The 26263-nt window shown below is 53.1% G+C and overlaps 9 protein-coding genes across 9 annotated transcripts; 3 read left to right on the forward strand and 6 right to left on the reverse strand.

The window, feature by feature from the left end:
• Nucleotides 1-1020: 1020 nt before the first annotated feature.
• COCMIDRAFT_101806 (uncharacterized protein) lies at nucleotides 1021-1179 on the reverse strand (the record flags this gene model as incomplete). Its single annotated transcript, XM_007692207.1, has 1 exon — nucleotides 1021-1179. The coding sequence occupies one exon, from the start codon at nucleotides 1177-1179 to the stop codon at nucleotides 1021-1023; it is 159 nt and encodes a 52-aa protein (XP_007690397.1).
• Nucleotides 1180-2380: 1201 nt separating this feature from the next.
• Nucleotides 2381-2569, forward strand: COCMIDRAFT_101819 (uncharacterized protein; the record flags this gene model as incomplete). The annotated part of the gene is made up of 1 exon (XM_007692208.1): nucleotides 2381-2569. One exon carries the CDS (start codon nucleotides 2381-2383, stop codon nucleotides 2567-2569), a length of 189 nt encoding a protein of 62 aa, XP_007690398.1.
• Nucleotides 2570-5316: 2747 nt separating this feature from the next.
• Nucleotides 5317-7011, forward strand: COCMIDRAFT_101834 (uncharacterized protein; the record flags this gene model as incomplete). The annotated part of the gene is made up of 2 exons (XM_007692209.1): nucleotides 5317-5699; nucleotides 5802-7011. The coding sequence occupies 2 exons, from the start codon at nucleotides 5317-5319 to the stop codon at nucleotides 7009-7011; spliced, it is 1593 nt and encodes a 530-aa protein (XP_007690399.1).
• Nucleotides 7012-10977: 3966 nt separating this feature from the next.
• On the forward strand, nucleotides 10978-11244 carry COCMIDRAFT_101801 (uncharacterized protein; the record flags this gene model as incomplete). The annotated part of the gene is made up of 1 exon (XM_007692210.1): nucleotides 10978-11244. A coding segment is annotated over one exon (267 nt), but the record flags the coding sequence as incomplete, so codon positions are not given.
• Nucleotides 11245-16720: 5476 nt separating this feature from the next.
• Nucleotides 16721-18333, reverse strand: COCMIDRAFT_38931 (uncharacterized protein; the record flags this gene model as incomplete). Its single annotated transcript, XM_007692201.1, has 5 exons — nucleotides 16721-16793; nucleotides 17039-17317; nucleotides 17506-17962; nucleotides 18003-18105; nucleotides 18160-18333. The coding sequence occupies 5 exons, from the start codon at nucleotides 18331-18333 to the stop codon at nucleotides 16721-16723; spliced, it is 1086 nt and encodes a 361-aa protein (XP_007690391.1).
• An 878-nt stretch (nucleotides 18334-19211) lies between these two features.
• On the reverse strand, nucleotides 19212-22125 carry COCMIDRAFT_101780 (glycosyltransferase family 20 protein; the record flags this gene model as incomplete). The annotated part of the gene is made up of 3 exons (XM_007692211.1): nucleotides 19212-19264; nucleotides 19316-21999; nucleotides 22103-22125. 3 exons carry the CDS (start codon nucleotides 22123-22125, stop codon nucleotides 19212-19214), a joined length of 2760 nt encoding a protein of 919 aa, XP_007690401.1.
• A 325-nt stretch (nucleotides 22126-22450) lies between these two features.
• On the reverse strand, nucleotides 22451-22636 carry COCMIDRAFT_101795 (uncharacterized protein; the record flags this gene model as incomplete). Its single annotated transcript, XM_007692212.1, has 1 exon — nucleotides 22451-22636. A coding segment is annotated over one exon (186 nt), but the record flags the coding sequence as incomplete, so codon positions are not given.
• Nucleotides 22637-23501: 865 nt separating this feature from the next.
• On the reverse strand, nucleotides 23502-23951 carry COCMIDRAFT_101808 (uncharacterized protein; the record flags this gene model as incomplete). Its single annotated transcript, XM_007692213.1, has 1 exon — nucleotides 23502-23951. The coding sequence occupies one exon, from the start codon at nucleotides 23949-23951 to the stop codon at nucleotides 23502-23504; it is 450 nt and encodes a 149-aa protein (XP_007690403.1).
• Nucleotides 23952-25223: 1272 nt separating this feature from the next.
• COCMIDRAFT_28400 (uncharacterized protein) lies at nucleotides 25224-25922 on the reverse strand (the record flags this gene model as incomplete). The annotated part of the gene is made up of 1 exon (XM_007692198.1): nucleotides 25224-25922. One exon carries the CDS (start codon nucleotides 25920-25922, stop codon nucleotides 25224-25226), a length of 699 nt encoding a protein of 232 aa, XP_007690388.1.
• Between the last annotated feature and the right edge of the window lie 341 nt (nucleotides 25923-26263).

A 26263-nucleotide genomic window follows, 5' to 3' on the forward strand; every position in this document is an offset into this window, starting at 1 on the left:
AAATACGATTTCCACATCTCAATGATACATTCCTAGACTAGCGGTCTGTATCTGGTCACCACGTTTGCATTTTTCTCCATCACAGCCTGCCTCTTTCAGCGCCCCTGCCATGGGAAGCAGCATGTCACTGGATTATGTTCAACTCTGTCTAGAGCACATGATATTCCGGGACGGTATTGTATTGATGTCAGAAGAGCTTCATAATAGGCCTTCGGCTGCATGGATCCGTGGCCAGAATTGTCCATGTCTAAAACGGTAGGATAAGGCGATCACTGTGCATCCTCATGCAGGTGACGCGGCACAGATTGAGAATAGGAGTGGAGTGGAACTTCGGCGGAGACAGAATGAACGGAAAAGCGATTTCAAATTCTGAAGGCGAATGCCGATGTCTGGTAGACAGATTGCGTGTCTCCAAGAACACAAGGTCATCCTGGCGAAGACAACATGGGTATGTAAGCGCTTACCCATAGCGTGTCGAGTGCAGTAGACATGGCCATGAGGTGGTAGCAATCCGGATCGACACAAGCGTCTGGACCTTTCATCGGCCATGCCACCTATCATGCAGTAGGATTGATGGCCACCAAGAGCTCAGATGATTTCTTTTTGAGAACATCTACTTAGAAAAGTGGACATGGATAACCATTAGAGCCACCAGGCGAAGGATTTGGGATCCACCAGTGGCATTGAACAGTGGCTGGATGCCTGTGGACGCACAGCCCAAGTCTCACTCAGAACCCATGGCCATGTCGTGCAGGTAAAAAAAAACGCACAACCGTATCATGTTCGCAAAGGTTTTGGAGTTATCTCATTCGGTGCAATCCGCGTCTAGGAACGATCCTGTAGGATGATGGTATGGATGTAGACTTCTTCTTTACTGGATACACACACTGTAATCGCACGGGTTCGTCCAATCGGCAAGGGCGTCTTGCTCTTCGTTCACCTATGTGCCAACGCCTCCGCCCGCCTGCGCCACAGATGGAATCAGCGCAACTGATCTGACTCGTTTTTTTCCCACTCTCTTTACAGGTCAATACATTGTTTCAAGAGCAGCGCGCATCCCTTTGTCTGGTGGGTTTGGGGGGTTAAAATAAGGTACGGACGCGGCCCGGATAGCGAGCCCCACAAAGAAATTGGAAGGTAGTGAAACCGTTGGTCCATGCACGCCCAAATCAGACACATCTGAAAGGCATTCATGTGTGCAAGTGAACGTACTGTGCCAAAGCTGACGTATGTTGTTGGATTCCATTTGGCGGATGACAGTACAAATTCTAGAGCGTCGTTGTTACTGCTGGTGTTGCTACACAAGTGTAATACGGATTGCCATTGGGGCCGACCAGTTCCGCTCCAACGGTCCATCACGAGCACGTTCTCGCCCATCTTTCCAAATAAAATATTAAATGCCGAGGCACGACTGCGTCTGACTAAAACAGGAGGGAGGGGACCTTCCGACAAAAAGGACCGACCGACTGCAGAGTGACCTTTTTCCAACTGCGGAACATGCACTTGAAGGCGGAAAGGAGCATTAACCCGGTCGAGTCTTTCAAGGCCCCATCACCCCATAGCGTGTGCGGCACGCTATTGGGAAATTGCAATAATGATGACTGCCTATGGAAGCCATAGGTGCATATGTTGGTGACTAGCAAATGGAATGCAGGCAACCGTGTCGATCGGATCCATCGCGTTGTTCAGCAACTGATACGAGCTACGCCTAGGCATATTCAGGCACCGCAATGGAGACCCGAGGGTCGCCATGTTGAGACTGACTACCGAGCCATGTTGGAGGAGGCACGACCGTCTGATGAGCTAGGGAGGATAAGAATCGGTAGTGGCAAAGGTTAAGTTGAGCAATGTTGAACCTGGACTAGCACTGGAAGTTGATGTTTGCATCTACGACTGCATTTGCTTGCTGTAGCATAAGGCTAACCTGGGCGAGAGTGTTTTGCATGGCCAGGCGGCTTGGATGTTTCGATGTCGTGCAGGAAAATATGCACGGCTAAGCGAAGTGATAGCTATCGGTTGGACGGTATCAGCAAGAATGCCAGAGGCTTACGGATCTGAGCTGCCGGGGCGAGCTAAGTATTGGTCATGCATCATCTGCCTGCAATTGATCGGCGCGACGTTTCTTCCACGACGATCCTGCGTTGGTAGTTAGCGTGGTTTTGAGGATGCACGAGAACCGGGGAATTGCTTCCGACGGCAGGGATGCAGTGTGAGTAGGACCAAGGCTTAGCATTCATATGTCTCAACCACTTTGGTGGACTCGCTAATTCTGGCGTGAGACGACACGGGCGACGTACGTGTCTGGATAGCCGCCCCATGGATATGGCTACCTGAGACGGCTGATGTGAGTGCCGGGATGTGACTTTGCCCGGGATAAGACATGTGTTGTCGTTGGCATTGCACGGTGTGGATGCAAGCAAGGGACGTGTTAGTTAGGGCATGCATTTCCGGACAGAAGAGCAGCGGCATGATATTGGGGCGACGGCTTTCAACTCAGCTTTGGGCTAGGGCTGTAAGCGTCCTGGCATGTGGTGTAACTTGTCGAGACACTGGGTCTGTACAACGATAGAAAACACTTGTGAAACTCTGTGGATGGCTGGCCCGGGTAAGAGTCGAAAGCTCAGGTACTCGGGCCGTTGGTCAATTGCGGCATGCCGTAGTGGCTCTCAGGTGGTGACGAAGTGGATATTGTGCATGGGCAAGTAATAGTGCAGAGAAATGACCGGAAAGAGAGACACCATAGACAAGTGGTGACCGTAAGAGGCTTGGAGGGCCATTGGTGCGTCCCAATTCAGCCATTTGTCGAGGCTCGCGTACAGGTAACCGACAGGAGAGCCAAAAAAGCAACCATGGTCTAGGACCACGCAATTGAGTGATCTTCGTTAGCGACATATGGCGCTGAAAGCTAGGTGGGATCATTATGCAAGTACCCGAAGAGTGACTACTGTAAGTAATGATTGTCAGACCACAAAGCCAAGCAAGTCCAGAGGGTCGAAAAGGTCGCGAGGCCAGCAAGGCAAGCAAGGCCAACAAGGCATGCAAGGCATGCGAGTCGTTGTTGCTCGTGACGGGGAGGACATTTGTGATGGGAAACGAGGTGGATGCCAGGCTCTGACTCGGCGACATGTCCTGCAGAGCGACTAGCGGCTCCCAGAATATGTGCGTATGAGCATTTCCTGGCTAGGGGTCTCTGGTAGACGAGGTGCTTGGGAAAAGGCTGTGATCGGTCAAGCGTAGGAGTGCAGACAGGCCAATCAGGGGCGGGTCCGGGTACCGAGGAAGCAGGACGAGGAAGGCGCGGGCGCGGGACGTTTCCTCATGGAGAGTGGTAAATGAGGGTCGGCGCACCTCTCATCGGTCAAAGGCCATGGAGGGCAAGGGTTTCGGCTGTGGTGGATAGGATGGCCGTTGAGCGAGCGCGTCAGAACGGCGCAGGTGAAGCCGGCCAGCTAACGCCACAAGCACCGTTGGGTGCTAGCCGAAACAGACAAGCAAAGGGGGGAGGGGGGGAGGTGCGGGCGACAAAGTCAAGAGTGGCGAGGATTGCGAGAGGGAGGGAACGGTCGATCAGATTACCATGTGTTGGGTGAGGTGAGCATGTGTGGTGTGGGTTGGACGAGTGATGTGGTTGTAGTGGTGAGGGCTTGGCGGAGGCGGCAGCGGCTATGGCAGCCGCCACTAAACAAGGACAGCACGACAGCAACGGTATCAGCATCAGCATCACTGTCATCATGGCCTTGTTTGGGCAGCGGGGCGAGGTTGATGGGTCGGCTGCAAGTAACCCCCTTTTTGGTGTTGTCGATGGAGTTCATGGCGGCTTTGGGTGGGCGTCGCGGGAAGCCCACAGTTGGGTTCACCCAGTTGCAGCCGCACAAGCAGGTTGAGGTGCAGGAGGATGCTCATCAAACAAGCAAAGGAATGGTGGGACGGGCGGCGGACAGGCAAATTGGACTGGGGCAGCCTGTTGCGGGCGGGCGTGGCGGTGGGAGATGTTTGTGGAAAGGATGGTTTGCAGAGCAGGGCTAGCAGGGAGGGGTGGTCACGTGACGGATGGAGAGGTAACCACGGTGGTAGTGGTGGTGGTAGTGATGGTAGTGGCAGGCTATTCTAGGCGACTGCGTGGCCGTGGCCGTGGCCGCTTGCCGCGGTGGGCGCACGACGACGGCAGGGTAGAGGCACAAGGGAAAACACGGGCGGGAGAAGCTGTGGCCGTGCGCAAAGAGGGTGGTAAGCCGCACGGGCAGTGTAGTGGGTGAGTAAGGATATGTGCGGATGGATGGGGGGATGTGGATGTGGATGAGTGGATGAGTGGATGAGTGGATGAGTGGATGAGTGGATGAGTGGATGGGATAGGCAGACGTGTACAATGAATGTTAGTGTATGCAATAGTATCTAGTGGTAAGTATGTAGACGGATGGATGGAGAAGGGGGGGGAGGGAGAGAAAGCGTGTTTACGTGTGTAGCATGTCAGTAGGTGAGAGAGTAAGTAAGGAAAGTACGTGCACGCACATGGCAAGTACGATACATACGTACACTACATAGATGGATGCAGTAATGATGGATTGATAGGTGAGTAGGTACTCTACTTGGACTACTTGGACACATCCATACTAGTAGGATTACATGCACTGGCACACAGACACTATCGTGCTCAATGAAATGTCGCCCGTCGGGCCGAGACACGACGAGACGCTGACTGAGGAAGGCAGACAGGCAGGCAGGCAGGCAGGCGGGCAGAGATGGGTACATAATAGTTGGTTGCTACAAAGGCACCAGCACCAGCACCAGCACAGGACAGGCAGGGCGGCGGCGGCGAGGGGGCGGCTTGGGAGCTTGGGAGCGTGTGCACAAGCAGTAAGTTCAGGCCCGCCCAACGGATCGCCTGCCGCCAGCCCCGAGCCCCTTGGCGGGCTGGCACCCATGCACCCATGCCCGTCTGGCCTCCCGGCCGTAAAAGCGCACGGGGGTTCGTGTGTGGCGCGCATGGGTCCAAGGACGGGATTAGGTCCCCGCTGCATGCCATCCATCGCGGGTGGGTCTCCTGCTCTTCACATTGCAGCAGCGCGTTCCCCCGCAGCCAGCACAAACCAGTGCCAGGCCTACCTCCCAAGCCGCCCCTCGACCAGGGGGCTCCAGCCGGTTCATCCTCTGCCTGGCCCGCGAGCGGAGCTGCACTGCATCTGCTCGAATCCCAGACCCTTTAGACTCTCCCGTGCGACTGTCTTCTTGTGCCACCACCCACCGCTTTCCTCTTGCTCTGCCCTTCACCCAGCCCGCTGACCGCCGCACCCGACCATATAACCACCGAATGCCATGATGGGCAGCGACTGGCATCCACGCAGGCACCCGCACCCGCACCAGCACCAGCACCCAGACCCAAACAACTACGCCCATCGCTCGCTCCCCAGCTTCGCCGAGCTGACGTCGTCGTCGACCGACTCGTTGTTGCACCGCCCTCGCGACGCTGTCCCACCTCCACCTCCGCCTCCACCATCACTACCTCCGCCGCAACACCAGCACCACCAGCAACACCAGTCTCAACCACCCTTATCCCACCCCTTGCCTCCAGCCCCAATCGACCGTCCGGCTTCACGCTCCACCCCGCCCAACGGCCTTCCTTCCACCGACTTTGCAAACCAGCCGCTCGCCGCAGACCGCGCTGCTTTTACTCCCATTAATCACGCGAGCCCTCACGTTAGGTAAGTCATCGCCTCAACTCTCATTCTCTCATTCTCTCTCTCTCTCTCTCTCCCGTGCCCAATCTCCTCCTTGCCCCCAACCGTGCTTACTCGTTTCCCCAGCCCCACAAACACCAGAGCACCTCCAGCTGCGCCCCAGCCTCAGAGGTATCCGCAGTCTTTACCACACACCACTGCTGCGCCATACAGTCCCCCACTGTCTACGCGGCTGTCGCAACCCCTGCACGACACGGCGCCGTCGCAATCATCAACTGTCAACACTCGCCAAGACTCTGCGGTTGCTCAGCACCCCTACGACCACCCCAAGGACACTGAGCACTCTGTTCCTTCATCCATCTTTTCCTTTTCCTATGTTCATCCTGCCAACGACAGCCGTCGTCAGTCAGCATCTCGTCCCGTCTCCCACCCTATCGGGCCATCTGCACCCCATTCTCCTCCAGGCGAGTCCCGCTTGAACCAAAGCCAGCCCCCTCCAGAAACCGGAGCAGCTGGCCTAAGAACGGCGCACCCTCCGCCACAGTCTGCACCCACTCAGTTTGCACCAGAGCCCACTAGGTCACCACAACAGGGGCGAGGCCCTGCTGCAGCACCAAACTCGGACTCTGGATTCAGGAACCCCCTGCCTTCTCCCACTCTCGACCAGACCAACGGCAGTGGGCGACACCAACGCTACAACGTCCGCTTCAACACAGTCTACACTTCAGAAAACATGCCACCCAGCCAGAAACCCAGGAACGACCCTCCGCCAACGGCACCTCCTACAGCAGAGCCAGTCGAAGACCATAAGTCGCCCTCGGAGCAGACTATTACGCCATCAGTCGAGCCGGTGATTCCATCAGCGATTCCTCCACCACAGTCACCTGAAGAGCAGCCGCCACCACAGCAGCAGAATGCTCCTCAATTAGAGCGATGCAAGGGATGCCAGGAGCCCTGGAGGCGGCCGCTGCCAGGTGAAGACCAGTATCGACTGAGTTCGCCAGCACAAAACATGAGCGACCAACTGGCCTTGACACAAGACTTCATCAAGAAGCTAGAGAACCATGCCAAGTTTGCTGACGAGGCATATGCCGCCTGGCAACGAAAACACCGGTGGTGCGTTGTGCAGTCCACGAGCCCTTCTGCGACGGATGCTCCAGCAGAAACACGCAGCAAAAGCGAGGAAGGGCATTCTCCCACCGAGGCTCCCGCAAGCCTAGTTTCGACCAAGCGCAAATCAGAAATCCCCCACGAAGCTTCCAAGTATCGCAAAGTGAACAACTTTGAATCCCAATCTAACGTCACGCCACCCGTTCGTCCTACTGCTCCGGCATAAAACAGGGGGATGGGGGCTTTTACCATGCCATCTACGATTATTCCTCATTGGAGACTCGAGTCTCTGTTTTGTTTGCATTCGCATCTGCATCTTGGCCGGTGTTTGTGTCTGCACAAGAGACGGCTTCCGCTATACCCCAATCCGGGCGTCGTACTCACTTTTAGCAGCTTGGCTTCTACTTACTGGCACTTAGTTCTTTATTTTTTTATTTTTTTTTACCAGAGGTACACTGCACAGAGGATCCGTACTAGACGGACAGGAAAAAGGACCGGCGTTGTCATTATCCCACGGTGTTTCCCTTTTTGCGGCGTGGTTCCCACCATCGCCACAGTCTCCCAGACGAGCGGCATGTGCAGAGCGCGCCCGCCGATTTTGTGCGCTTCACGACGCCATGTATCCGACGCTGTACGCAAATAGGCCCTTTGGCATTGCGTTTTGCATCACCACCCTTGCTTGCAGGCGGGCCTTTTTCTTAGCGTCTGTAATATGTACCTACTGCACCTGTTGTTACTGCACGGTATTGCCATATACCCAAATTCCAAGTCATGTTCAAAAAAGGCAAAAAAAAAAGTTCGCTCATCCCGCTCTTCCACCTTCCCCGTCTTCCCACTTCTCCGTCATTCCCGGAGGTCCCCAATGCATGGATTCTCAATTCCCGAGTGACGGCACCATTGCTCAGGCGTGAAACTCGAAAGCGTAATGAAGAAAAGAGCCCCAGTATATGGTGGGCAAAACAAGGGTATCATTGGGTTGCGCCAGCCCCGCTGGAGGGACCTGGTCAGTGTCAAAGCGGATCGGTACGAAACCCAAAGACTGATTGAGAAGGTAGGCGGCCGCTAGAAACAAGGACATAATTTTTTTTCCCTGTGGCTCGTATATAATCTCGATTCATGCTGGCAGGCCTGCCTTTGTTGGCCAAAAGGAGGACTGATGGGAGTTTTTTCCTTGGTCTTGGCTCTCTTTTTTTGGGGAAAGCAGAGCAGGGCAGGGCAGAGCAACCACGACACGAGGAAGAGAAGATCACATCGGCAATTTCATACACTCAACAAAAAGCTCTAGCCATCGACATCATCCAGCACCGCAGACACTAGGACGGGGCCGCAAATCACATGGTCGGAATTCCTTCCAGCTTGCACTATGTGATTACCTGCATGACTAGCTACGCCCTTACATTGCTGGTGGAAACGGTATGGAATGACACGGCTGACGGCTGACGGCTGCCGAGCGGGGCTTCCCGAGTCGTCAACGCTGCTGAACTGACGATGCAACGAATCACACCTGATCGCGCGAGCTGCCTACTTTGGTCAAGCGGAAATTTGCGACGGTGCCTGATATATGTGTTTGAGTGTAAGTGAGTGTGGGTATGTATGGGAGAAAATAGAAGGTTAGCGGAAGCTATCGGGGGGTGGGGGGGAGGCAGCGTGACATGTGAGAGGGGCGGGTCGGTATGGGAGATGGGCGTGGCATGTAATAGACAAGCGGCAGGGACAAGCAAGAGAGATATCAATATGGCGATAGAATTAGCAACATGGAGGGAGAAGAAGAAAGGGCCTTAGAGGGAGGCGTTTGGTAAGCAGTAGGTGTACAGCTAGTGGGTGCTCGGCGCTTGTGATTGGCCGGCTCGCAGGGAATTGGCAGGTGCTGATGCGGGGCGGGGCGGGCTGACGGAGATCTCTGGGAAGGGAAAAATCAAGGTTCATACTGGCGGCAGGGACAACGCACATAGTGGTTCGGCGGCAAGAGTCAACTATGACCTCATCGCCGAGTCGCGCGCTGGGGAGCAAATGACCACACAGTCATGTACCCTACACAGCACTTGGATGGAGACGTTTGATGCAGGCAGATGCAAGCACGAGAACAAGTCCGGCGGACCGCGACCCATGGCCGGGAGAGCGTGGAAGGTGCTACACCTAAAGAAAACGGTTTTTGGCGCATGTTGCCACGATTCTCACGCGATTGTGTGCCGATCGCGCAGGTTAGCGCAGCGAGCCACGCATGCTCTGTACCTCGAAGGGTGTTACTACATAAGGACCCATAGCGGACGGGTGGTCGAGAGTTCGCTTATTTTGCACTCAAAGGGAACAAATGCGAGAAGCAATCCAGTTCCGAATTGCTGGGACTTTCTGACGGCAAGGGGTTGGAACACGGTTGCAACGTCTTTTGAGCAAAGTGGTTAGTGACGATCACTCGGCGCTGGTAGCAGCTTCGGGCAATGCTGCGTATTGATTGCAGACGTGAGGTCTAGCGCGGCAGCAAAACTTTGTCGGGTCATGCTAACGGCTTAGGACTGCTCGTCAAGTCGTGTCGCGCCTCACAGACGGTGGGGAGGGAGGGGGGGGAGAGGGGGGAAGGGACCGCAATCGGGCCGTAACGTGATTGCGCTCTCGCTGCTTGGGACACTCGGGGCTCGCTACCCATAGCAATGCCGAAAACCTGCTGGCTGGCAATGCCGCGGCCTTGTCAAACTGCCGCTGACATGGCGTGTCTGGCACGTGACTGGCTCGCTCGGCGCCGGTCCCGGCAGCACCTGTGCCCCTCTCACTCTGCCAGGCAGCTAGTTCATACTATAGCACTACAAGTATACGTCCTTACATGTACGTATTATGTATGTATGTACATGTACCGACTTCGTACACAGACACGCAGACGTTAGCAGCCACGTAGCACACGTCGGCTCTCGAGCCCGTCGCTGCGCGTCTCAATATGCCTGCCATGCAACCCCAACGCTCTAGACGCCTTGCACTTGGACTTGGACTCGTCCAGCTCTTTCCCCATGCAGCGCGCCGTATACCAGTGGCGTCGATTCCAAATTCCGCTTCCCCAGCTTGGCGATGCATCATCGACAACGGGAGGGCACAGACAGCACCCGTCCCCGTCGGCGAGTCAGACCCCCCGTCGAGCGCTAGCCGCTCCCGCCTAGCCTGGGTCCGACCTGGCTTCCTGTCCCTCTGTCCCTGACTGGCGTCGCATTCAACTCCCACCCAACCCACCACGCCCTCGAGTCACGGTCGTCGGCCTGCTCCCTCGCCTCGCGCGGAACCTCACTCTTGACTCGCCAAAAGTTGCAAACAACTGGGATCCAGCGGCCCCGGCTCACAAACTGCCGCTGCTGCGCGTCCCGGCCAATTTCTCCCGCCCTGCTGGCACGTGCATGACTCACGCTGCCTGCTCCCCCCGGCTGCACACAGCCATTCTTATCACCCCTCGTCCTGTGACAGCTGTCAATACTCTGGCCCTTTTATGCACCCAAGCCCTATCAGGCAAGAGACGGGTCCCGGTTGAATTGGGCCGACAGTTGCTGTTAATGAGCCATGTGCGCTCCATGATCATCGTCAACGATATAGATTGAGATACTTACTTGCCTTTCCCATACTCAAGCCCGACCACCGACGGAAGACTGCTTCCGTCCCAAACCAGCCTTCTCCGCCTGTGAATCCTTCGTACCCGCACCCACCCAATCAAACCCCCACGACTGAGGCATTTCTCACCGACCTGGCAAATGGGACGTTGCGAATTTCACCCTTGGTTGACGTTTTTTATTTTCTTGTTTGAGCCTACCGGTCACAGCAGGGCCAAACATCAAACACCAAGCATGCCACGCCACTGGGACAAGGCCGTTGAATCGTTCCACTCAAATAGCCGCCTGATGACATACTTGCTATGCGCATGTACATTACTTACTGACCACATCATTAGGGAGTCGTCTCAGATGCTACACACCCAAACACGGCGATGATTACCCAAATCACCATGGACGCTACACATGTATATGCAAAAAATATCGCGCCAAATCCCAGCCTTAGCAGCCTCACGCACACACACGTTCAGTAGCCTCACTGCTCCGTTCCATTATTATCACGGCCCCAGAATGACAATCTCAGCGTTTCAACCCGCCTCGGATCAGAATCTACAGGGTTCCCGCTGATGACCGACTGGCTGGGCCTCGAGTCCGACGTATATTCGTGACGTATTCTCCCCATGACACAAATGCACATCTATGTGCTTGTGCAACATGTCCTGCTGCCATCCATATTCAGTCTTTATCTCGTCGCCCCGTGTTCCATACGGCAATCATCTACCACACTTGGCAACGGGTCGTGTTCTTGTTTTGACTCAACCCTGACCCTGGTACCTTCTCCCGACAGGTCCGGAGTTTGGTTCCGACCTACACACGTTCACCCAGCGTTACAGATGACATGTTGTGTCCATATCGGATCCATCGAAGACATCTAGATTATCTGATTGCCGCGATCATCTAGATTTGTGTATCGCGATTATCCCGTTCTGACGGGTAGTGACGCTAGACCCGGCCCGCCGCCCAGCCTCACATACACGCACACGTACACCCATACGACTGGAAGAACGCCCCAAACTCCAGTTTTATTCCTGCCAAAAACCACTTTCGTGAATGCTAATGCACGTCACACCAACATGCCATGCCGCCCGCCGACTGCACCGCCTCTTCGCACCGTCCCCTAATTTGTTTACGAATTTATGTACCGCATAGCCCCTTGATGTGTTGCTCTGATGCGCCCACCCACTTTTCTGGGAACCCCGCTTGGCGCAACACTGACACGTTCACGATGACAGAAACAGAATACCGAGCGAGTGGCCTCGGTACGAAGTTCCGTCCAATCACCCCATTAACCCGGCCAAATATCCGGGCACAGACAGCGTGTTGAGGCTTAGTGCTGAATACAGTTTCCAGATCAGTAATCACATGATAGATAAAGCAGCATAGTATGCACGTATCGTGAACCTAGAGTGAAGTAGAGAATATTGAAGTAAAAATCCAAGGTTTACATTATACGCATGGTGATCACCTGCCTCGCTAGCTATCTTTGGAACAAGAAAAAGGGAAGGAAGAGACGCGAGAGAGAAAAAAGCAAATACATCCCGAGCTGTGGCGACGTTTAGGACCTGCAAGCGTTGAGACCTGCATGATAACGGGTTTTTGAGTCTTGGACGTGGAACGGGTGGAGAGGGAATTTGCTGGAAAAAGGAACCACCCCAAAAAAGGGGAGTGGGGCCCTCGTCAATGACGACGGACGGTTGGTACCCGTTGCACACATCATTGCCCTTTGATTGCCCGGGTCAATAGATGCGTGTGTGCCGCTGCACAAACCCACCGCATCAACTCGAGGAAGGTCTTAGGCCCGGGACGCATGTACGTAGTATGTAGTGTATGTAGTATGTATGCGGAACTACGCCTGCCCCGTCGTTGCTTGAGACAAGGTTGTGGGGGTGCCTTCCCTTCCCTTCCCGACCACGAGTCAGGGTCCAACCCATCTTCCCCTTCAGCGCTTCCTGTCTTGTCTATCCGCCCCTTCTTCACAAACATGTGACAGTTGTATTACTGTACCACATAATCCACACTAGCACTCTCTCTTTCACACACACACACACACACTCATATCACCTACACGTTTTTTTCTCCCTTAGACAAAAGTCCGGCTGCTCGCCTTAAAACACGCCATGCTCTTACTTACCAGGACCTGGACCTGGACCTGTTTGCGCCCTCGAGGGGATTGTCAGCGCTAACGCCACAATCCCCTCTTCTTCGCCCCCCCCCCCTCCAAAAAAAACGCAACACACTGACGACATCGAGCATCCGCTTTTATGTATTGTTTATACATGTATATGCGTGTTGTTGGATACAACATACTATTGCCTCTGGCCAAAACCCACACCCCACCAAAGGCATTCTCCCCATTCCGCATACTTACCTATTCTAGATCCTCTTAGCGTCATTTACACAGTCCCTTTGGGGGCGCACCGCCTCCCACCACTACCCCCCAATCCACTCCACTCCCCTTCCCTTAAACCCTCCCACACTACCACCCACATCTCCGTGCATTATCGGACTTGCCGCTTAGAGGCAGCATCGCGCCATTGCTAAACTCATTTTTTGGGAACCCGGCGCCTGCTTCATCGACGTCTCCTGCTAAGCCGCAAATCCCCGTTCCCTGTTTCCGGATTTGCCCTCTTTTCTCTAATACGCACACGCTTTTTCCCTGTTCCTTCACCCCTTCCCCCCTCCCTAACTCTCATATCCTTGTGTCTTTTCTTTCATGGGGGTGGGAGGGATCAAAAGTGTAGTGGAGGGTTGGAAAGAGTAATTAAGCGAAGGGGGATAGGGGGGTGTGGTTGGTTGCAAAGTGCTGCGGGGTACGTGGTTTGAGATTGATGATGGAGGGAAACGGGAAGGATTTGGCGAGATTGGCGTGGCTGCGCCTGTGGCACACTAGCTTTGGTTGCGTGATATTTTTTGCGGATGGATGGATGGGGGGGCAGGGACGGAGAAATGGTGTGGGTGGGTGGGGACGGAGGCGGAGAGGACGCAAGAAGATAGAATTGTGGCCGCCCCGGGTCATGTCAGCAAAGTGTTTTGGTGATGGATGAAGAGAATTGATTGCCAAGGGGGTGGTGGGGGAGGAAGAGGGAAGACTTCGGCATGTGGGTTAGGCGCTGGCATTGGAGGGGGGGAGGGGGGCGACTAGGTGTAGATGGATGTTCCTTCTTCCTCACCCTCTTGATCTCTTAGAGTGTACACCTAGCGTGTAGTTGTCATTGGTGTGCGCTGGCGCGGGGCGTCAATTGATCACGGGAAGAGCTTACAGCTGGAATCAACGGGTCGAGGGGGTAGATCTACTGGCGCATGTTGGCTGTATTAGTTGCCGCTGTCATGAAATGCCCTTGCACAAAGTTTAGAAAAGAAACTCTCCCCTTATGTGTGTGGACATGAATGTATTGGGTATCAAGTAGTAGGTGCATCGCACTTTGTGGGGTGGCGTACAATTGGGCACTGAGGGAATGCATACATGTGCCGATTGGAGCAGGAGACATGTCATGTGTGAGTAGAAGTAAGAGGAAGCTTGTTTGCTTCTGTATTCGGCATTGTTGTAAGCCCTCTCTTCAATGATGTTGTTGGGGGGTTAATGTGGTTGTGACTGTTGTGGCAAAAAAATACTTAACATAGCCGCTGGGCTCTTTCGCCAACACACACCTTTTCGAGGTCGCACTATTGGCGTCTTCGATCGATCTACCCACCTGACCATGAGGCTCTTGTTCAATTCGTCTATTTACCTAGCACGTAGCGCGTTCGCCCAACCACTTGGCTGATACTCGGTTGGCCTTGCACACCCCACACACACACACACACACACACACACACACACACAGAGAGAGCATACATCCCTACATAGACGCCTCCCAACGCCCTCTCACCGGACAAGGCACACACACATGTGCGAATCACAGCGTCTGGTCGTCGATCTGCCCAATGTTGCCCAATATGCCCACGAAAAGCGCATTTCAAAACATCCAAGGATAGACGCCTCTTTTTTTTTAAACTCACTTGTCTCAGCCTTTCAGCCCTGCCCGCCTCCGGACTAGATCTGGCATGGTAGCTGGACTAGCGCGTCGCCCCGAGGCACTGGACTTGCAACCAAGCGCTTGTCGCGCCTTCGACCCTTCTCGGTACGCGCGTTCGTATTCCCCTCGAGAACCGCCGCGTGATCAACGTAGCGAATCCATGGCCTGCAGCGAATCATGCTCGAACCCGCGCTCCATGGCTTTTCCGCCCGGACTCTTGCCGCATCGCCTTCTCTGACGATGCGCTACTGGCCCTCTCTTGTCGCGAAACAATGCTATCTCCTCGATATTAAGATGGGCAGGATATCTTTAAACCCATTAAGCTCGGGGATCAACCTTGCACTCCTGCCTCTCGAGACGTCATCGACTTGCAAACCGAGTTACATCCATTTTGCCCTTTGCCCTCCCCCCCCACACACACATCCTTTCGCCCTATCTCGCGATATTTTGTACCCACCATCGCGGGTTTTCTCAGCGAACACTTGTCCTTTTTATCACTCTTTTTTTGCTTTTTCGTTCTTGCACCTGCAGCTGCGAGATCAAGCGACTAGCAAATATCTCATGCATGAAATTATTGCGCCAAATGTTTCCTCCTGCTTCTGACCACCCGCGCCCCCCTTCCCAGCCTCTCTCCCTCCGCAGCCTTCCTCCCCCCCCTGCGATCGCTGGGCTTGAAACCCTGTTCCCAATACTATGGTAAACTTTTGCTAGCTCCAGTAGCCGACTGAGTCGTAACCCTTTCTCTCTTCTGGCAAACAAGGGACTCCCCTAAACTCTCTCTCAACTCTGTTATTTCCTCCGACCGACGGGCGTCGGCGACGGGCAGGTCGGCATGCGGCTAACCCATCATCATCATCATCATCATCAAAAAAGGCCCGACGGCAGGGCTTCCTTTCTCCCCCACCCATGAAAAACAGCCGGCGTAGAACTGCCGCTGACAATTATGTCACAGCTGTGGTTTTGAAAACCAAAAGTCCCGTTTAAGTTTGCTACGTAGCCCTTTTAATAGCTTAGGTATCCCAGTCTTTAACATTTGTATACGTCAATTACCTCATCCCCCCCGGTTCCGTTTTGCAGCATTCGGCGCTCCCTCCCTTCGTTCTGATTGTTTCGTTCGGCTTTAATGGGGACCGGAACACACACACATACAAAAAAAGATGAAGGTACGCGTCGCGCCGGTTCCCGGGATCGCCTCCGTTCTTCCGCCCCCTTCCTAATGACTCTCTGGTGGTGAGACCCTTCTTTTTTGGGACGGGAAACTCTGGGTATCTGAAACTTCTCTGCCGCTGCGCGGGTTCTGGGCAGATTGCCGTCACAGTTACCTTGTTTCGACTGGTGATTATCTGTGCACAGAGCCTCTTATTCTCCGGCGAAGACTATTGGGCTTGAAGAGAGAAAAAAAATGCTTGATTGTACTTCCCGTTTGCACATCCAACTTGGACTACGTATGCTTTTTACCATTTTTGTCTATTACTGTTTTTAGGTGTTTAGGTTAGACTAAGATCGAGAGAGAGAGAGAACCCTTGCTTTAATTAAGTATTCTACTGGGTTGGTATCGTCCTATATTATGCTCACCCTATAGTAGAACTCGTGTCGTATAGAAGTTGTGGTTGGTTGAATAAAACCTCGTGTGCATTCGAGTGATTTTTTTTGTACAAAAGTATTACACTCGTAAACGACCCCCCACATCCCGACGACATCGATGCAAGCCGCCGCCGAAAAAAGAAAGCAACTCGTCGTCGGAACATCAACCCGGCCAATCAAATTCTTTCCGAATATTTGTCTTTTGACCCTGAATATTCGCAACTTCATTCCTGTAAGTTCCATATTCACCACACGAGAAATATATCAAGGTCATGGCCGAGTAAAAATGGGCGAGTAGGTGTTCCTCGACAAGGGACATTTTATCCGCATATCGCCGGGCGTCACCGATGAACTGATTATGATTTTATCTTAGCCAAGGGTAAGAGACAGAAAAAGAGAAACAAGAAAGAATGAGAGTAACGGAATAAGCCACATATTCTTACACCGGAGTGTAGTCTGGGAAAAGGAAAAGTCCTCTCCAGGGGTGAGGTAATGAGAGAGATCACTGTAAGCTGTCAGACGGGGAATTTGATAAAGTGGCAAGAAAAAAATGAAATAAGAAAGATAACCACTAACAATGAAGCCAAGGCCCCTTGCATCTAAGACATGACATCAATCTACATGGTACCTTGTTCCAACGTCGCTCGCCAAAACAATGCGTTATCAACGCCCACACACACACACACACATACGCCTCTCCCCCCTCCCTGACTCTCCGAATCACACTGCATCGATTCAAGGGAGAAACCAGTTAGAGCTTAGTCCCCATATTAATATGCACGGCTTTGACCTGGGAGTAAGCATCGAGGCCAGCCTCGCCTCGCCTCGCACCCAATACCGTTGTGCTTGACGCCTCCAAAGGGGGGGATGGAAGACTCTAAAGTCGACATGCTGACTGCTATTCACTCCCCCCCCCCACACACACGGTACCCGCTTCGATCTCGGCGGCGACTCTAAATGCGTACGCTCGAGGTCGCGGGTGAAGATGGCTGCTGCCGAGCGCCATACGCCGAGTCATTGGGCCATGACAACGGGGTTTTGCTCTTCGTCCTTTTTGAACGTTGATAACAACGGCAATAGGTCCGAATGGGGGTTTTTTTTCTTTCGCGGTAGATGCGCATGCTGGGCTGCCGCTTTGGTGGAGGATGCAGTGGGCTTGACGAAGTAGCCGCAGCTGTTGCGGGCTTCACCGCTCTCGCGGAGCTGCGCGCCTTCCGACTTGTCAGTGTCTACGTATGAGAGCATCCGTTCGTATTGCTGCCGGGTCACTTTGAGAAGGGGTCTGGAAGGTAGACACTCGCTCCACTGGTCGCTAATGACGGATACTTTCTTTGACTTGCTGCCGGAACTGAGCGAGGGAGGTTTCGTAGATTGATTCTTGGACTAGAATCCGCGATGTGGCAGTGCAGATCTGGGCCTTGATTCGACATGATACCAAAATGAGACCATCGTACCGCTTGCTCCATGTCGGCGTCGTCAAAGACGAGCAACGGAGACTTACCGCCCCGTCTCTAGAGTGATATTCTTCAGTCCTACTACAGCCCACCTTCCTGATCTGTGTGGCTTGTAGCTGTGAAACCGGCAAAGGAAACCTTGTCGACCAACGGATGCTGTACTAATGCCGTGTCTGCCTCCTTTCCTAGACCATTCAGGATATTCACCACGCCCGGTGGGAACCTAGCTTGCTCAATGAGGCTGGCTAAGATGAGAGTTGGCAGAGGCGTTTGTTCGGCGGCTTTGAGTACCACAGTGTTTCCGCAAGCAAGAGCAGGGCCGATTTTCCAGCATGCCATGGGCAAGGGATAGCTCCAAGGAATAACTTGGGCGATAACACCAACGGACTGGCGGATCGTATACGCAGACTTCTGGCGCGTGGCATTAACAGCCTGGCCAAAGATCTTATCTGCCCAGCCAACACAGGAACGGAGAACGGAAACCGACTTGGGGAAGATCCTCATTGAGGGCGTTGTCGTATAGCTTGCCCTACACAATTCTTAGCATTCGTATGTTTGCATGATTACATGTCTGCCTACCATTGCCCCAGGCATCGACCGTTGTTGCAAGAAGCTCCTTGTTCTCCTCGACCAAATCTGCCAACTTCGCTATGAGCCTTCCGCGTTCAGTAACATCGATGTACTTCCATTATGGATTCTGGGGTGCTTTCTTCGCAGCCTGGGCTGTACGATCAACATTTTCCGCAGTGACGGTCTGGACTACAGTGATCTCCTCCTCAGTGGCAGGGTCTATTGACGATATCGTATTCGAAGGGGACGAAGAATCCACAAATTCATGATCAAGGAAGAGCCCTGTCGGCTGCTCCCACTGTTTCCTATTCGGCGCCTTGAGTTGGATGGTTTGTGGCATTGCGAAAGTCTATAGTGGGTTTATATTAATGAAAAGGCTTGGGGTGTATTTCGCCTGTCTTATTGTACGCATGTATGGTCTGCTAAATTGACAACGGGCCGTAGATACGACCAGGGATGAGCATTAGCTCGCTCTCGAGAAAGCAGGTGCATGCGAAGCGGGGCTCAGCTTACACTAAGTTATCGTGGTTACTCTCGGTGGACTAAAATACCCGGATAAACACTAACCTAACACCCACCAAAGTAACGCAGCATCAACAAGACATTGATACACTCCAGCATTAGAGAATTATACAAGTTTCCCGTTACACCATGATAATATGTACGTAACCTCTAGAACTCTGGCATATAAAATCCAATTTTATCTAAATGCGTCGTGGTGAAGGTGGCTGGTTTTATTGCAGTATCTTAGTATACCAAGAGCGGGGGCTAGTGATATCACTCACCGGGGCTAGGCGTTTCTCTCCACTTTAGGTAGTCCCTCAACACATGCATAAACTTCCTTCCCGTGACTTGTGAGCAGGGGAGAGCTCATCCAGACGCAGGATTATGTAAACCCCGCAGAAATTCGGAATAGATATCCGCATCATGGATAAGTCTTCACAGACGGCATTCCAAGAAACAGTATTCACTTCTGGGTTTCGTATTGAATGCGGAAAGAATCTATCATAGTAAAAGACCCCGCTAAACTCCGCCCATGCAGTGCTTGACGCTGATTCATTAGTAGCAGCAATTCTCCCATGATCCTTCATTTTCGCGCGAGCCACCTTTGTGCATTCATTTCATTGCCAAATCATTACTTCGTGAGAAGGGGTATCGAATGCGTGAGACATGTCCCAATCACTACGTCATCTTCGCTCGAAGTATGCTTTAAAACCCCTAAGGTGAACCGCGAGGGTTCTTGGTAAGCTTCGTCAGAGCACTAAGTAGGCCTGTTATGCTTGTTAGCGTTTCTCATGTCAATCGTGAAAAGAATGGCTCACCAGTTGCCCCGTTGGGGAGCGTCGACATGGCAATTGAGTTGCGATCACCAACTGTGACGGTCTGTACATTGGGAACAACACCATCGTCCTTGAGTTGCTTCGCCCAGCGGAAGACGTTTTCGTCACTACGGTCGTTGCCAGCAGCGAGGAGGAAGTCAGGTCGGGTATCCTCTGGGTACTTGCTGAAGATGTGCTGCGCAGCTGAAGCCTTGTCAAAGTCTACTGGCTCAATGACGACTGAGTCTTTTGTGGGGATTGCCTTGACACGCTGCTGCTCGCAAGCGTCGTTGATGTGATTTGCACAATCGCCAGCGTGTCGACTTGTAGAGTCGTCTTTGTCGTCAGACTTGTTGTAGTGGAAGATGATCGAGCAGTGGCGCTCCTCAACCCAACTGCCTTCGACACGCTCAAGGTAGTATTGCAAAATCGGCTTGACTGAATCCTTCCACCTCACTGTCTTCTCCTCGTCAGGGAATTGGATCCACTCTTTCGCGCCAGGCTCGCGTAAGAAGCAGCCATTCTCTGCAATGAGACCAAGACCACGGACACGGTTGAAGATGAGCTCGGTTTCTCGAACAGTTCGGCCAGTCATAACATAAACGGCGTTCTTGTCGTCGGCAACGAGATCGTTAAGAAGAACGATAACACGCTCGGTATTAACAAGAATAGTCTTATTGACAGACCCGTACGATGAAAGAGTACCTTCATAGTCTAGAATGAACAAGCGTCGCTGTGACTGCTGGTAGGCACTGCCAAGGCTGCTCGAAGAGAGTCGGGGGATCGACATAGTATCGCGCTTGAATTGCTCCTCATAGACCTTGGCGAGGTGAGTGCTCAGTTTCTTAACCCAGTTATCACCAGTCTGGTTCATGACGATGTTGCGCATCTTGGTGAACCTTCGCTCCTTCTCATCGTCCTTCATTTCCAGGGCGATCCGGAAGGCTTCGGCAATGTTGTTGTAGTCCCATGGATTGATAGCGAGGTCTGCCCCATCAAAAATAGACGCACTACCAGTGAACTCGCTGAGAATGACGGGGCTGTGCTTCTTTTCGCCTCCGCGTCCATCCTGACAAATGACAAACTCATGGCAGGTCAAGTTCATGCCCTCACGAAGACTGGTAATGGCAAGCGCATCGGCAATGGATAGCAGAGCAAGGTACTGCGAGAAGGAAATGTCCTGTCTGAGGAAGATGAGGGGATTGTGAGTCAAGGTCGAGTGGACAGCATCGATACGGGTAACAATCTCAGAAACGGTTGCCGCCAACTCGGTATCTTCGGTAGTGGATGTTGCGACCTGGATCATGACAACCTTGTCCTTCCACTCAGGATATTTGTTAAGGAACAACTCAAAAGCTAGTAACTTTTGGCGCACACCACGAATGTTGTCTAGCTTATCGCGAGCAACAATGACCTTCTTTCCCTCGTACCGCTTCTGCATCGTTTGAATCCACTCCAGGACCTCAGGCTCTTCTCGAGCTAGAGACAGTGCGCGAGGGTCAATGCCGATGGGCGAGGACCCGACGTTGACGAAGCGGTTCTCAAGCTGAACTCCATCCTCCGTAGCCTCTACGGATAGAATACGACTACAGGTTTGCAGGAAGTGGTGGGCGTACTCGGGTGTCTGGAAGGCGACGAGGTTCGCTCCAAGCATACCATCAAGAAGCTCCTTCCGAGCAGCAAGGCATCGGAAAACCTCAGAGGACGGGAAAGCTGTGTGCAGGAAGAATCCAATCTGTGCATCTGGTAGCTTTTGGCGAATCATCTGAGGAACAAGACATAGGTGGTAATCATGCACCCATATGACATCTCCGCGCTTGTAGTTTTTAACAACCTTGTCTGCAAAAGCTTGGTTGACTTTGACATAGAATACCCATGAGTGGTCAAGGAAAGCCTTGCTCTTGGGGTGGTCAGGAATGATGTAGTGAAATACTGGCCAAAGAATCGTCTTGCAGTAATGGGCGTAATGACCGTCAAAGTCTTTGTCACTGACAAAGACAGTCAGAGCATCGTGTTCCTCCTCAAGCTTCTCGTAGATCTCAGTCTTCTTCTCTTCGTTCAGACTGTCTGTAGGGAAGCCAATCAGGCCAACGGTGATGGTATCACTAAGGCACTTGTTGTCGACTGCAGCACGGAGAGCGTTGGTCAGGCCGCCGTTGCCCTGGGCAGCAGGGACAACTCTATATTCAGCGGCCCATCTTGGGTCTGTCACTGGCTTACCAGCGTGTGAGCCCTTCATGCGTTCCTTCTGGGCCTGCGCCCGCTCCTGCGCCTTTGCGTATTCGAGAATTGTGTCTGGTGGGGCGGGCTCGGCTCTGGAGACGGGCTGGTTGAAGAAGATACCGCTGCCACCCCATTCAGGGACATGAGCATCGCTGCGAACCAGGCCGCGAGGATCGGCTGCGTTAGGGAAGTGAGTGGCGGCGCTTGGCTGGCCAGGCGTGAAGAAGTCTTCGTGCTCGGTCATACGTGTCGAGGCTTTAGGCAGCGCAATGTGCGAGGGCGGCGCCCGCTTAAGGAGACTTTGGGGTTGCTCTTCATTCTTGCCGGGTGCGGGCCGTGTGCTCGATAGGTTGGTGGTGGATGGCTTGCGAAGAGTGTCGCTCAGCTGGGTAGGTACGGCTGCTTGGGGCGGACTTGGAGGGGCAGACTTGTTGTCTTGAAAGTCGACGGTATAGGGTAGGAACCTAGCCGTATTAGAGAGGTTGAAGTTCTACACCTACTACTCGAGAAGAAAAAGAAAAAAACAGGTCGTCTGCAAACGAGGGGAGGAAATGGTGGGCTACCTACAGAGAAACAACATGTGTAGTCATGTTGGGCGGCGGGTTGGCGTTGTCGCCCAGCGATGAGGAATTGGCTGTATAGGGACGGCGATAGAGATGGTGGACAGATACAGGTGTCGAAGAGCAGAGCCCGTTTTCACGACCGGTGAGAGAATCTAGGTGAAGGTAAAGATAGAGGCGGTGGAAGGATGCTGTGAAATTTCCGGTAGCTTCGATCGATCGTGGTTGAGCTATTTGCAGGGAAGCCTCACTGAGTTCCGGCCTGTCTACCCGGCGCCCAAAGCAAGAAAGCGGGAGCTAGGAGGATGCACGTGCAAACGACTGGCTTTGCGGGTGGCTTTGTGGATGTAGCTGGCTAGGGTGTCGTGAGGCTGGCCAGCAAAGGGACTCTGTTGGTTGTTTTGTCTGGTGGCCGCCGCAAATTGCAGTGTTGTCCCCCTCCCCGCGGCGGGCAGACAGCATGACGTATCCGCGCAACACGGAGCAAGTACAGTACTGTTTGCCAGTGGGCCTCTCTCCACCCTCTTACACCAACCCACTGCAGTCACTGTGCCGCCCCGAGAAAAGTCCTGCGACAACTCCAGACCAACATCATTTCTACGTGGAATTCACGAAATTGGCACGTAAGCCCGCTGTGAACGGCTGCTGGCGTGCCTGACAGCTGCGAGGTAGATAGCGTGCCCCGCGCGCCAGTTCGATACGAGAGGGTGCTGCGACCGTCAAAGGGCTATCACATGTGTATGTACCATCTATCACTCTCTGTCCTCTTGTGTGTTGCAGTCTTCAACTGCCGCAGGGCCGTGACTGTGCAAGGGGGAGGAGGGGTAGGTGGGGACAGGGTTGGGCAGCTTAGCAGCTTACCGGCCGTCAAAGCCGTCATGGCATTCCTCAAGAATCCGATGTCACGCAAAGAATCCGATGTTGACACATACGCAAGCTGTTGCCCCCCACATACCCATAACCTGGCTATATGCCGGTTGTAGATATTCAGCCTTCTGATGATAAATTTTGCGCTTTGGAGAGAGCCTGCAGTGCCCTTGGGACGTAGGGCTCTGGGTTCCCGGCCGTGAAGGTACCTATCAAGTAAAAAAAACGGCTCAGAAACGCAGTCAGACACCATCTCACCTGATTGCATGCTACCATCTTTTTCTCCATGACACCCAGCGACCACATTATGACGTGGGGCGGGACTGTCGGGACACCATTCGCCCGTTCCTCACCTCCCAGCGTGATGTGATGAGCCTCAAGCCCCACCCACTAGGTGTTGAAGGGAAGAGAGCGCCGATAATAGCCCGCCCCAGGCGTTCACTCTCGAGTCTCCATGACTGGTCGTCAAGAAAAGCATTGAACAACACAGACAACACAGCTTTGTTCATTGTGACCCACTACTATGTATCCATCTGCGATCAAGCCCTCCTCTTCGTCTCTCCCTCAGGCACCCCAATCCCCAGCAAATACCCCGTCCGAATCAACACCGGTAGCACATTCAAGCTATTCGTGACCCCGTCCTTTCCACCCCACCCCTCAGGCCCAAAAACCTTATACCCCATCTCACACCATGCAGCATAGCAATGCCCCAGATCGCACAGCAACAGCCCAAACAAGATCCACCGCCACGTCCTCTTATCATCCACAACCCGTAATAGCACCGCCTCTGTAAATGCAAAGAAGATGTACGCCGCAGCCAATTGATCGCACACAATCTGTGATGAGGCGCTGTAGCCCGACGTCGCCGGCATAAAGTCAAAGTAGCTCTCCGGGTTGAAGTGCAGTCTGTATACCCCGCCGAGCGCAAAGACCGGCTCAAGGTATAGGTGCCACAAGATGTAGATGAACGGCGTATTTGGCGGTGCCATAGCTACTGCTATGCGGTTGCGGCGAGGTAACGTAGAAAGGGTCCGCGGGAGGCGTAGAGCGTTTGTAGCAGATAGAATACGACCACTACTAGTATGTAGTGTATGCAAGGGGGTATTGTTTGCGCGAAACGGTTCGCTGGTCGTGGGTCCTTTTGATAAACTGGGGTGCGTACGTAGTATCAATTCGTCCGAAAATAACTAGTAGGTAGTCGCAATAGTCGTATTCGTGTAAATACACACACGCACAGAGTCGTCAAAAGGGCGTGCATGCAAATGCTTGGAACAAGTTTAAAACACGGAAAAGTGGCGGACCCTCGTTCACTCGTCATGCCATGAGAAGCGCACGTGTGTGTGTGTGTGTCGACATGCTGGGCCACTGATAAACCTGTTTGCTTTGCCTTGTTTAGTCGCGGACTTCCGCCCTCCTTTGTACGTTGGTTATTGGCGGAACGTGCCCACGGTGATCAACGCCCATGGCTCCAAACTGCCTTGTTGGGAAGTCAAATACGCAATGTACTCTACATGGTAGATACGGACCTCCGGTTGCTGCAGGTGACCCACACCCCTGCTACGGACATGAGTATCCCCACATTTCTCAATTGGATTTATCCACTTATCTCGATACTCATTCTTTTGTGTGTCTTTTTTTTCTCCACCTGCAGCGTATATCGTGGAGGCATACAAGGTACAGAATTGTGCCTACCTCTTGCTGGCACAGAGCGCAAAGCGCGGTACGTTGGTTTGTAGTAGGATTTACGTCAGACGTGAGCGGAGAATACATGGCCTGTGAGACCTAAAACATATCGTTTGCATGGAAAAATTAAACTATTTTTACTACTAATCATTTAAACAAATCTACAGAAATCTACATTCTAGAAGGACGCAGTTGTTCCATCCCCATATCTCAGGCAAACGGTCCATGATTATGCCATATGCAACAAAGAGACCTCTTTTCTGTTCGTCCATGGTAATGGTTTCTCATCATGTCAAGTGCCATGCTTTCGCGAGTCCTACAGGCTGCTTGGTGCTTCGCTGCATGTACAACAGTACTGTTCAAGCTCCCCCACTACCACAGCGATGCCACGATCGATGCCCAGACACGTATCTCTCGTTGCAGTAATCACCGATTGGCTCCTGACCTACTGGAGAGCTGTGCGGAAAATAACCCTGTGGGTCGGACCTTACATGTGATCATCACAAAGACTACCATGGGACCCCAAACCTATATCCAATCCTTGGAACTGCACACACACACCTCTCTCCTTTATATCTCTACTCTGACTTCGCCTCTTGTACATATACGCTTATGCGTTGTTTGTCCCTGACTGCCTCGCAACTCAACGCGCCATTCCCTAGTTGCTTGTACTTTATTTCCTCGCTGTTATCCAAGTAATTCTCAAGGAAATACTGTGCTGCCACTTCATTGGCTACCACCATGCTTCGGCGACTGGTTACTACCGCTGCCTCTTCGCCTGACTGCATGCCTGCCCTGCTCGCCACTACATGGTATATTGTCCGACCGTCATGGGCTTGTGACGCTGATTTCTGCGAGTACAACGCCTCACGTAGCGCAAGTGGGTACGTATTGATGTCCCCTGGTACCGTTTTTGTCGGACTCCGCGTTGCTATTGCAGCCGGTATAACCGAAGATACCGAAGGGGGCTGTGTCGGTTGGGCGTAGGGCCGACCATGTGTGTACGGTTGGGCGAGGGCTAGCGCAGGACCGCTCGGAACGGGGACAGGAGCCAGATGCGGCTGCTGTTGTTGCTGCTGTCTCTGGTGTTTGAGTAGAAAGTCGCGGTGTTCATCGAGCTGAGTTCTTAGTGCGTCGCTCGTGGTTTGGAAGATGCGCTCCTGGACGCCGGGGCCGAGATTGCGAGAATAGTGACGCAAGTCGGCGCTGCAGTCAAGCTGCAGCAGGCTTTGTTGGCGATCAAAGGCATAGAGCCGCATAGAAGCTGTTGCTGTCATGTTAGATGCTGACTTCACCAAACTCGACGATGCACTGGAGAATGAGGGTGAAAATCTCACACAGTGTGCATGACGCGGATATTGTGCAATCCCTGGAAGCCCCGAAGTCCGTATTCGCGTCTCCACGTGATGACGTGCGGTAATTCGCAAGACACACGTCTTGATAGGAGACTTGAATCAGACGACTTATGGCCTGCTTTGTCTTGTACTCTATATCTAACACAATCTTCTAGATAGATGGGCACATGGATGCTCGCACGTGTCCATTGATACCTCATATCACTCTACAGGCAAAAGAGGCTAGGAAATTACGGCTCCATTGTCCACCATGTCTTTTTCTT

This window comes from Bipolaris oryzae, assembly GCF_000523455.1.
Source record: "Bipolaris oryzae ATCC 44560 unplaced genomic scaffold scaffold_122, whole genome shotgun sequence".
Taxonomy (NCBI): Eukaryota; Fungi; Ascomycota; class Dothideomycetes; order Pleosporales; family Pleosporaceae; genus Bipolaris; species Bipolaris oryzae.